Raw genomic sequence first — 12,169 nt, 5'->3', positions numbered from 1 at the left:
CCAATTTTCCTTGAATCTATTGGGTCCTATGTGAAGAATATACTTGGGGAACTTGTTAAGATTAACAAACCTCATAACATACAGAACATAACAGGGTATGTGACCAGCACCACACAGTTCAACCTCAGAGTTTTTTGTTCTTTGTTAGTGTTTTTCTTGGCATCCATGATGTGGAGAAGTATTACAGAACAATAGGAAAGAGTTGGCTGCTGTGTAATAAATTCACTGCTATTAAGGTAGGTATGGGGGCAAGACCTCAGCAGTAGCCCTTAAGATGGGAAGGAGGTTCCTCAGAAAATTGGACATCGAACTGCCTGAGGATCCAGCTATACCTCTCTTGGGCATATACCCAAAAGATGCCTCAACATATAAAAGAGACACATGCTCCACTATGTTCATCGCAGCCTTATTTATAATAGCCAGAAACTGGAAAGAACCCAGATGCCCTTCAACAGAGGAATGGATACCGAAAATGTGGTACATCTACACAATGGAATATTACTCAGCTATCAAAAACAACGAGTTTATGAAATTCGTAGGCAAATGGTTGGAACTGGAAAATATCATCCTGAGTGAGCTAACCCAATCACAGAAAAACATACGTGGTATGCACTCATTGATAAGTGGCTATTAGCCCAAATGCTTGAATTACCCTAGATCCCTAGAACAAACGAAACTCAAGACGGATGATCAAAAGGTGAATGCTTCACTCCTTCTTTAAATGAGGAAAAAGAATACCCTTGGCAGGGAAGGGAGAGGCAAAGATTAAAACAGAGACTGAAGGAACACCCATTCAGAGCCTGCCCCACATGTGGCCCATACACATAGAGCCACCAAATTAGACAAGATGGATGAAGCAAAGAAGTGCAGACCGACAGGAGCCGGATGTAGATTGCTCCTGAGAGACACAGCCAGAATACAGCAAATACAGAGGCGAATGCCAGCAGCAAACCACTGAACTGAGAATAGGACCCCCGTTGAAGGAATCAGAGAAAGAACTGGAAGAGCTTGAAGGGGCTCGAGACCCCATATGAACAACAATGCTAAGCAACCAGAGCTTCCAGGGACTAAGCCACTACCTAAAGACTATACATAGACTGACCCTGGACTCTGACCCCATAGGTAGCAATGAATATCCAGGTAAGAGCACCAGTGGAAGGGGAAGCCCTGGGTCCTGCTAAAACTGAACCCCCAGTGAACTAGACTATGGGGGGAGGGCGGCAATGGGGGGAGGGTTGGGAGGGGAACACCCATAAGGAAGGGGAGGGGGGAGGGGGATTTTTGCCCGGAAACCGGGAAAGGGAATAACACTTGAAATGTATATAAGAAGTACTCAAGTTAATAAAAAAAAAAATAAAAAAAAAAAAAATAAAAAAAAAGATGGGAAGGAGATGATGTGTTTGATAACTGAAAGGAGCTGCCTCAGCTGTGTTTCTCTGCCTGCTCAGTGCCCATTCAACATCACTCTGTCCCTGAAGAGGAACTCAAGGTCTGCCCCCTGCTGCCTGTGAGCCAGGAAGAGGCACAGAAAGGCAAGGCCACAGCACTGGTTTCCAATTACTCAGTAATGCTGGATTTCCAATAATGTACTTGTATACACAAATACACTGTGGTAAGTTGCAATAGATACTAATCATTTCTCACATAGGGCAGCAGTTGATTGACTACAACTAATTCTATTAAAAAAAAGAAACCTGGCTCTTGTAGAAATATACAAAGAAATATCTAGGATGGTGGGGGATGAATTCTGCCATGGACTGAACTCGTGGAAGTGGGGTTGGGAGAAAGATGCTGGTTAAATAGCCCACCAGGTTCACATTGTGTCAACTTGATTTAATCTAAGGACAAAGAAGTGGAGTATCTCTGATGGCTTTCTTCTAGTCCCTTTAAAGCATCACTGGGGTTTGAACTCAGAACTTCACACTTCTTGATGGGGCAACTACACTCAAGGAAGCTTGAGACTGTCATAGGCACAGTATTATGCTATATATACAGAGTAGATAATACTAAGATGTTCAGATGGTGATGTCCATTTGTATGCACTCTTAATGTGGACCTAAAAAAAGAGAGATCAAGGTCCTTAGAATAGAAAGATCAGTTCCCGTTGTTTTCTACCATTCCAAACAGAACGACTGGTAGGGAGAGAATGGTAAATAATCGAGAATTCGTAGATGATGCTTTGAATGAAGTGTGGATTTCTGTGCTGGTTTAAAACAGGGTCTCAAGTATCACATGTTGCCCTCTACCTGGCTGGCCAGGATCACTTTGAGCTCAGATAAACCTCCTTTCACTTTGCAATAAATAGGCTTATAAGAGTGGCCTCCAAGGACTGTGCAGACAGCATTAGCCTTTCACAGTTGAGGTGTGTAGCCCACAACTATAGTTTTAGCCATGTTTTTCCATGTCTACCAGTTATTTCAGATTGTTGCTGTTATATGCCTGACAATCAAGGATGCAGAAAAATAACCTGATGCAGAGTAAGGACATGGTGATCACATGGTGATCTCATGGTGCCTCTTCCGTACGTTATGGATGAGGTTTGTTAAAATTCCAATATTGTAGAAAGCTTTATATAGGGCCCATCACAATAAGGGTCACTATGCACTGTTCTATCTAAAATGGTCTAATCAGAACTGACTACCATATAACACTTCCTGCAATCCTCATATGAGAAGCTTGAGCTTTTGGTTTTGACTTTTTCTTTTCTCGTTCTTTCTTATTTTTTGCTATATAAGTTGAGACAAAGATAGTTAAGGCCATGAATTTGCCCCCAAAATTTGAACTATGTATGTGATCAATCAATGTTAGTGTGTGCATTCTATAAAGTATTCATTTTTTACTATGATAGATGCTTTTGTGTTTGGTGTGGTGGCCATTTCCCAGCGTACAGGTGCAGGGACCTTGCTCTATCCACTTAATGATGTTTATAGCCTCATTTTAGACGTTTCTGTGCACCCCCTATATCTCTTGACTATTTTATTTTTCTGATAGAAGCTCGTGGTATATCTTACTCAGTCCTGTGAGCAGTGCTCCTTTGTCGACATTGGTGCAGAGAGGAGAACCCCACCACCAGCATGAGGTTCCCTTCACTGGTGGCTCCAATATTGCACTTTCCTCTGCCAACTGGTCTCCACACTTTTCCTAGCACCTTAAAGACTTCAACTCTTTCTCCTAAGGAATTTTCTGGCAATTGTCGATTGCTAAGCACATGACTTCATGAGTGTTCCCCTAATACACACCCATGTTGTAACCTACATGCAGACTATTTCTTGATGTGATATAAAGCACCTGTACAGAATGAGACAGGAGAACTTTTGACTGCATATTCAAGCTGGTATGAAATCTCAGGAAGTTTTAATGGCTAACATTGGTGAATGAGGACAATGTGAGTTAGTGAGACATTTTTTGGGAAAGATTTGAAAGGAAACATTCATTTAGATGCATAGGAATTACTAAGGTTTTTATAATCAAGCCTTGAGGAAAATTTGGCTTTGGAAGCAGGAGATGCTCAGTGGCTCTGCCCCAGGAAAGGCTCCTGGAAAGGGCACCTCTGCTTATGCTCAGTACAGGGAGAACATTAGCAAGAAGGCAAAGTCTGCTCCCCATGACATCTGCTGTCCCTTCTTGGACATTCTATTGTCTCCTAGAGAGTTCTGGCATCCTCTGTGATGTCACCAGTGTTGTAGTGACAACCAGTGCCCTAGTTTCTCTCAGTCTGAGTCTGGCAGTTACAAGCTAAGACATGTTTTCCCGTCTTCGCAAGCGTTTTGGGAGGGGGAATGTCGATTCTGGAGAGACTAGAGTGAAGGAGTCTGGCCTTTCGTCTCAAAGTAATGATGGACAAAGACAGCACTTCTGGGGAATGTGGAGTAAGTTCTGGGCAGTGTATTTTGAGCTTCCTGCCAGGGTGGCTGCAGGTTTAAGCTGACCTTTCTAGCAATGGGCCACAGCAACTGGAGCATCTGAAAAGGAATTGAATTTCCATGAATATCACAATTCCTTAAAGTCAAGGATTTCAGAACTTTAGTTTCCCCATCCCCACTGGGAGTATATGGTAAGGCCAATGCTATTATACTGTGAACTTCTGGTCTTTACTTTTCAGTTCATTTGCTCTGTTACATTGATATAATAACACCATCAGTGGTCATGGAGGGTCCAACTTTTCTGAGTTTAGACAGGGCAGCAATAAATTTCACTATCATTGCTTCTTTAAATACAGTGGGTATCTGACAGTAGTAACAGGGAGAGATTGTGCTCCAGGCAATAACCTTATGTTCTTAGACCTTCTCTGATTTCTTCTAACTGGCAGGGTCATTGTTTGCTTTATATATTAGAGGTTGTATGTTACAAACATTTTTCTACAATACCAAAACTATTTGGAACGTGTAGACCAAGATTCAGCCTGTAACCTATTCGCACTTCTGGGGCATTTGGTATTTCACATAGGGAGACTGATAAGTCTATTGAACATATCCTCCCTTGGAAATGCATTTTAAATCCAAAGTTGTTGCCTTAGAGTATCAGGGTAGGACATCTGAGTGTCTCCAATCATTCAAGTTTTGTGGATGGTGAATTTATCATCTGAGTTCTGAAGCCACAGGGGTGAGGGTCCTGAAACCAAGCTGTACCCTGTTCAGCTGACAATAATCCTGGAGAAGCCATCTCCGTGGTACATGTAAGCACGTGATGTCCGGAATAGGGAACACCTGGCTGCTTACATCTCTTGGTCTCTATAGAGTAGTGGGAGAACTGAGATCCCCTGAGGAGGCCTCTTAAGCATAGACCAATCGCCTAGCAGTGACACTGGGTTCCTGGCTTATTCTCCTGTTTAGGCCTCACTGAGGTCTATGAACACTCTATGCATTCTCCCCATGCAGGTTCACTTGTGTTCTTCTACCTACAGACGCTGGGAGAGAAACATCATCCCCTGGCACTGACCTAAGCAAGAATCAGGCCATGAAGGAAAAGGAGAGGCTGCTTAAAGAGCTGCGGCTCATTACCGAGGAGAGAAATGACCTGAGAGATCGCCTGAGGTTTCTGACAGAGAGATCCATGAAGAACAGGTATGAATCGCTCCAAATGCTCTTGTTTCATTCCTGGGTCTGCAAGGTCACCTTTTTCTTATCCTGTTAAGGTTTTGGGTTCTAGAAAGCTGTGCCTCCCTAACCACCCTGTGCTAAACCTCACCTCCCATATAGTGGAGATTCAGAACCTGACCCTTCCTGAGGAGTGAGATTGAAAATGGACTCATCTGCTTCCATTTATTTAAAAGCAGAACTTGTGGTCTGAATGAAGAATTCAGGGATAAATTCAGGGAGAGTGAGTTCCCAGTGTGCATTTGCAAAGCCCTTGATAGCTGGTGGCTTTGCAAGATTGTAATTGCAGTGAGTTTATGGTGAGTCTCTGTACTTGCTAGGCAGGGGACTGAGTGCTGGAAGATCCAGGCAGCAGCCTGGGGTAATATAGGACCCACCCCAGTTCATATATTCCTAAATGCCGATGTTCATTGTATTCTATCATTTGGGGCCAGGCCACACTTCAGGCCAAATCCATATTATGAAGACCTGGAGAGAATGGAGGAGGCAGTCATGTCAATTCTGCACAACTTAGAGATGGAGAACACTGAGGTCCATGAGAACAACCATAAGCTGAAGAAGGAGATTACCTTCTCTAGGTAAGTCCTGGTCAGATAGGCTATCACTTGTGGAATGGCCATTTCTGACTTTCTTTGTTCTGGATTGGACGGTCTTCAGCTCTGGTTCTATCTCTTGTGCTATTTACCCATCAGTGTTCCAGGGTCATTAGGACTCAGTTTTCAGTTCCATAAAAGACTGTTCCTCATCCCAGGATTGTCTAGGCATCTTCAGAAGGCTCTAGAGAGAACAGTACTGATTGAAGTCAGCAGAAGGTTATTAGGCTGCCCTGGACCTATGGTGTCACACCAGGTTTTACAAAACTCAGTGGGTGGAACACATGGTTAGCATGACCTTCTCTTGGTTCTACTGACCTCCTTTGAAGGTGTTGGCCCACTACTAATTGATGTTGGCCCCATGCATTGGGCTTTCATGGATAGTTGTAGATCCATGTTCTTTCTCAGAGGTGTGTACACTAATTGGTGTCAGGCCAAGCAAACAATTTATTCTTCCCCGAATTAACTCTTTATGGTTTGTGCAGCAGCCTTATATGTATCAAGATCCATTTTATTAAGTCTTCATGGGTATCTGGGACCTGGTAGAGTTAGTGGGACTTGGGAGTAGGAATGGGAGAAAGGGCCAGCATGATCTTACTATGCAGACTGTATTTCCAAAACCTGCTCAGCCAGCTCCTGATGGAGAACACATGTAGGAAGAAGTTGGTCCCACTGAAGCAGGAGAACAAGGAGGGACATCTTGAGTGTGCACTGAACCAGAAATATTTGGTTGACTTCAACAAGAAAGATAAAGACCATCAATGGCCAGAACCAGCATTATCAGGTAGGGACGAGCAGATGTGTTAGCTTAACAATATCTGATCAAATTTGCCAATTTGATACATCTTTGCTTCTCTTACCACCTTTCTAATTTACACTCACAACCAGCCAACCACCTCATGTAATGGAATTGTTCATTGCTCTGCCTATGCACAAGTATTCTAGGAAGTTAAACACTTTTCAGAAACTGAATTATTGTGCAAGCATATTTTGCTGCTCTTTTTGAAGCTGCAGTCTAGAAATGGTGACAGATGAATAACATATCTCATTATTGCATATCCATGTGATAGATTGGATCCTATGTAGAGTTTTGAACAATTTCTTGGTTCTTGAACAATTGACACTCTGTGGTCATGTGACCTCTTGTGTAGGAAGCACCTTTGGGATAAGAACCAAGTGCAAGTGTCAAATTAGTACTTGTCATTGGCTTTATCCTTGGTGACAAATGGACATCTCCTTTCTTCCTGCAACCCGATGAGGTCTCTTCCCATTGCCCTGTTCTTGGTTTGCACTGGTATAAGTCTGGGTCCCAGATTGGCAGCCCACATTACTGTGAGGCTTGCTGGAGATTTTGCCCTGCCTGCAGAGTTAGCAACAATGATATCAGTTAAAAGGTCCATGTCGACTGTCCAATAGAACTGAGGTGGTAGAAGGCAGCATTCTGACAGCTGGCTTGCATTTCCCCACCAAATCAGTGTCTGAAAAACTGCCTTCCTCTCCCAGGTCTCAGAAAGTGCAAGAGAGCTGGAATTGGACACACCCCAGTAAGAGAGCTTCCTGAAGAATAAGTTGCTTTCTCAGGAGTCCCTGATGACCAACATCCTGAATGGTAACATTTTTTGGATGAGTATTCATCCTCTGCGTTAATTTGTCATTTCTTAGAGACCCTAAATTTATATAACACTGAGCCAGCCTGACTGATTGAGGTCTTACTCACTTTCTTCTTCAGAAAACAGCACTTGAGAGACAACTTGGGGGACCGCCTTTCATTATGTGTGCTAGAGGAGAAACAGCAATACGTCTGTGCTTCTAAATGTTCGTTAAGAATATGCTTTTAGAAATATTTTTGTTATGATTTTAATTGAAGTTTTCTTTTTGTTGTTTCATATTTATATGTTCTTGTTACTATTTTTACTTTAAAATATTTTTAAATATTTTTATTCATTTTAATCCTGTTTTGTTGTAAAAATGTATTTGTTATGAATAAAAATTGAATTCTATCTCTTGACTCTTAAGACCATCTTTCTTACTCAAGGGTTCTGTCCCTTCCTGTGGACCTAGAACTGACAGCTACAGATGGATCTCTGCATGTTCCATGGAGCCTGGGCTAATAAGTGAATTCAAAGTCACCAAGGTGTACCCAGTGTGACAGTGTCTTTTGTGTGGATAATGTGGCTGTTTCTCGGACACACACTTTATGATGTAATCACTGACATGCTTTACCCAAATGTTAGGGTCCTTGTGGTTCTTCTGAGAGAGCAGCAGATGCTCTACCCTGTGAGTCATCACCACAGCTCCTGCAGGTGGCTTTTGTTATTCCACAGGAGGTGCTGTATTAGGTGGACAAGATCACCTATGATTAAATAGAGAGATCTCAGGAGATGTGTATTCACAGGGAACTTACTGAGCCGACATGCTCAATGTGTTAGCTTGCCAGGCATCCCTACAGAGCTCTGGTGTTCCCACTCCTCATTGTGGGTCAGGATCATCCTCCAGCACCACTTAGTTTTCATATTAGAGCAGATCTTTCACCTGTTATCAATGATGACCATATGTATTATGCACATCTGATAAAATACAGAATAGAAACTAGATCCTGTAAGCCAGCTTGGCATATTGTGTTCTATTGATAGCAAGAAACGTATCTTAATCTAAGCAGTTTAGGGAGAAACCTCAAGAGCATACATAGTGAATGCTTCCTATAGCTGTGAACACAGGTTTCTTTTGGAGAGCAGGCCTGTGCAGGCCCAGAACCTAGGTTGGGCAGTTCAAGCTACCCTTTTTCCATGGCCAAACTGGGATCATATTGAGAATATATTTTTTCCAGGTGACTGATTTCCAATTTATGGAATTGAACTAACTTACTGAGAGTGGAGGTGACTCACAGAGTTAAAGTACAGAAGGAGCAATCCAGAATGTCCACAAAAACTTGCTGTCACCCCAGGGCTTTAAAAGCTCAGCAGCTAGAGAAGCAATGTAGTATTTGGTTATTCTCATGCTTAGGTCTAGTCATTCATTATAAGCTGAACATGACACAAAAAGAATCATCTGTGTCAATATAGAAGCTAGTTGTAACTAGATTCACCCCACACTATCACATCACTACCGTATTTGAGGTTCTCAGTTACTATCTAAGAACCTGGAAGAGGCCTGGGTCTTGCTACACATACTCATGATTTATGTCTTCATGACACTGTGTGCTTTGTTCTGTTGATGCTACCATTGGCATACAACACCTTGGATACTTTGTGCTGACATCTGTGACCTTAGACAATAGTTCATGTCATGCCTAACCTGAATAAACTGTCCTTAGAGTACAATGTGGTATGAGGGGCCTTCTTTTCCTATGAGATAGCAAAACATTTCCAGTCTTCAGTCAAGTCTGTCAGCCATTGTCCAGTGATTGTCTTGAGATGTCCACCTTTTCAGCTGAGAGTCTTCATCCAGGCTGCTCTGTAACTTTGTAGAAGATTAAATAGGTCCCAGCCCTAGGATTTAATTCCGTGTAACTGTACTTGCCGAACATTCTCAAAGCCCTATGATCTACCCTAGCCCTCTGTGCTTTAGAGAAAAAAAAATAAAGAACGACATTGCACTTGATTTCTCCCCCAACAAAAGGAGAGCCTGCATAGGGCCTTTAAGTAACTCTAAGCCCCAGCTTCCCCACAGCTCCCTCCATTGATTCCATTATTGATCTGTTTTCATTATTGCTCACTTTATTTTTGGTGTGCAAAGAATGTGCACCATGTCAGTAAAGTGTGTGTGTGTGTGTGTGTGTGTGTGTGTGTGTGTGTGTTTGTATGGGGAAGGGTCCATAGTAGAAACTGTCGAGGTGCATGCAGACTCATGTTACTACTGCCCCATGGCACCTTGCAGGGAGCACTGAAATGGTGGCTACGTTAATACAACCTAAACCGGGTGTGCATGGTTTGCAGTGAGATTGTGATGTCATCCCCACTGGAGAGAGCAGCAAAAGCTTCATTTATTACATGCTACTTTTACCAAGGTGAGGCAAAGCCTCATCTTATAGAGTGTCTGGTAGGATTTGACAGCAGGAAATTAATTCAAGGCTCAAATCAAATCAATCAATTACAAACAAAGAGAAAAATACAAAGAGTCAAGGGAACCACGAGCTGTGTGTTGGTTTTTTGTTTGTTTGTTTGTTTGCTTGCTTGCTTTTTTTTTTTTTGGTTCCTTTTTCTTTTTTTTTGTTGAGAAGGTCCACCAGAGAGACAACCTCTTCCTCAAACAAACTATACACCAGAGAGACAATACCTAAACTGACAAAATTAGAAATAAATGGGGGATATAACAATAGACAACCAACAAATTCAACAATCCTCCCTGGTTTGAGTACCCTGGGGAAGTTGGGAAGCCACTTTTCCCTATCCTGTGTGACTTTCCCTGCATAGTGAGCTCTCCTGCAGGAGATGCTTTCACATGCTTCTTTAAAAGCACCTGTTCCTCAGATCCAGATCAGCTGTGAAAACAGGCTTCTTCAAGATAGTGTGAGCTACCCCACCCAGCTCAGAGCTGCAACTCCATAGGATCCTCCACTCCCAGTGCTGTGTGGGTCCCATGGATAAGTCAGAGCAATGTGCCCCTTCTGAGAAGTGACTTAGAACAGAAGGTTCAGAAGTGACAATCAACCCCCAAGTGCTTCTTTCAGGAGAAAGCAACCAGCTCTTCTTATGAAACAGTGTAGGCTCCCACATGACCCAGGTCTGTGACTGGGAAAGATTTTCTGGAGCTTAGTTGCCCAGTCAGTGTGGGGCTACATTCTTGATCAATGCTCATTCTACAACAAAAGGTCCTCCCGCTCCCTCCCAGGCCTTCAGTTGAACCGAGGTCCTTCCAGGACCAACAGACCTGAGAGAACAGAGTGCATCTCAGGGGAGAGAAGAGGCCCGAATGATTTTAAATGGGAGAAAAACCCCATATCCGCCATCTAACAACGTTAGGGTTTGTGCATATGTGGACTTCAGAACCTTAAGGTCAGATTTTCTGATAACAGCTGCTGGTGAAGATGAAGTCTGCTATGGGTGGGATTGTCCCAGGCAGGGAGGGGATCTGACTCTGCAGGCCTGGCCAGCTTCTTCATTCTCCTGAAACTAAGTGTTGGTCAGGTGTAAATCTGAAGTGAGAGTTGGTTTTTGACAACTCAAATGGATGAATTTCAAGTCTCACACACTATGTGAGACACACATTTACCCACAGGGGATTTGAACTCACTTCTATAGTAGTGACTGGGAGCCAACAGAGGGAAAGCATTCTCACCTTTAGCATTCTGTCTGTATCAGAGACGACGGGGACTGGCTTCCTGGACAGACATGTCCAAGCAGACACACCGTGTAATGGGGGAAAACTGAGGTAAGAAATGTCCTGGGGACAGTGATTTCAGATTGTGCCTTCAGCCAGAAATCTCTGTTGCCATTAAGTCAAGCAGCCTTGGGCCTCCTAAACTTGTCAGTACGTCAGGGTGTCTCTGCTGTCACACCTGCATCAGGTCCTCCTCAGATGAAGGCTTCTCAAAAAAAAAAAATATATATATATATATATATATATATATATATATATATATAAAGCAATGTTTCTCAACCTGTGGGGTGCAACCACTCACAAATTTATATCAGATATTATAACTTATAAGAGTAGCAATATTAGTTATGAAGTAGTAATGGAATAATTTGTGGTGGGGGTCACCACAGCATGAAGAGCTGTATTAAAGGGTTGCATCAGTAGGAGGGATTTGAACCACTGCCATAGAAGCTGACACATGGGAGCAGACTCCTCATGTGAGTAGAGACCCATGGCAAGGGATACTGTGTCCTACCTTAGGAACCAGAGGCAGAATCTATCCCAGGAGTCTGTGGGTCACCTTGTCTTAAATTCTTCCAGGGTCAAGAATAGCATTGATCATCTCAGCAGAGTCAGCTTGCACAGCCACATCAGGCCCATGGCTTCCCTTTACAAAGAAGGATGTGGGTCTAAGTGACAGCCCGTGAGACTGAGGGGACCCTGATACTCATTTGCTTTGAGCTGTGGTTTCTTCAGGTGTAAAATGGACGTGTTTCTGCTGAATTGGGTTGTTGTGGAGATTAACAGAACATACAACCTGCTCAGTGTCTGCCTGGCATGGACACCTGCTGGTTAAATGGAAGCTGTCGATGGTGATGCATTTAAAAGTAGAATCTCGAGCCCCATAGTGTTAGATGTCAGGCGACATACAGGGGTTGTAAGGGTTTTGTGATTCCAAGAGAGCCTTGAATTAAAACCAAAGGATCTTGTTTTAAATTAAAAAAAATAATCAAGTATAAAGTGCCAATATGAAATAATCATAAACAGAAATGAGCTAATTCCTGGAAGTCATTTAGTTTTACATTTTCTGCTTCTATTTTCAAGGCATCTAGAGTAGCACTGTACGAGATCCTAAAGCCTTCTCTTATGGTGCTACCCATTCTTTCCTCTCTCCTTGAGGAC

At 42.9% G+C, this 12,169-nt stretch overlaps 1 protein-coding gene across 1 annotated transcript; it reads left to right on the top strand.

The window, feature by feature from the left end:
• The first annotated feature begins 3,712 nt into the window (after positions 1-3,712).
• Positions 3,713-7,689, top strand: LOC147999146 (uncharacterized). Its single transcript, XM_087596352.1, has 6 exons — positions 3,713-3,869; positions 4,904-5,063; positions 5,531-5,674; positions 6,319-6,473; positions 7,193-7,298; positions 7,419-7,689. Exons 1-5 carry the CDS (start codon positions 3,743-3,745, stop codon positions 7,255-7,257), a joined length of 651 nt encoding a protein of 216 aa, XP_087452478.1. The 5' UTR covers positions 3,713-3,742; the 3' UTR covers positions 7,258-7,298; positions 7,419-7,689.
• Positions 7,690-12,169: the final 4,480 nt, after the last annotated feature.

Source organism: Rattus norvegicus, chromosome 19, assembly GCF_021556685.1.
Source record: "Rattus norvegicus strain SHRSP/BbbUtx chromosome 19, alternate assembly SHRSP_T2T, whole genome shotgun sequence".
Lineage (NCBI taxonomy): Eukaryota > Metazoa > Chordata > Mammalia > Rodentia > Muridae > Rattus > Rattus norvegicus.
Note: the sequence above shows the minus strand (reverse complement) of the source record. Positions and strands in the feature narration are given on the sequence as shown.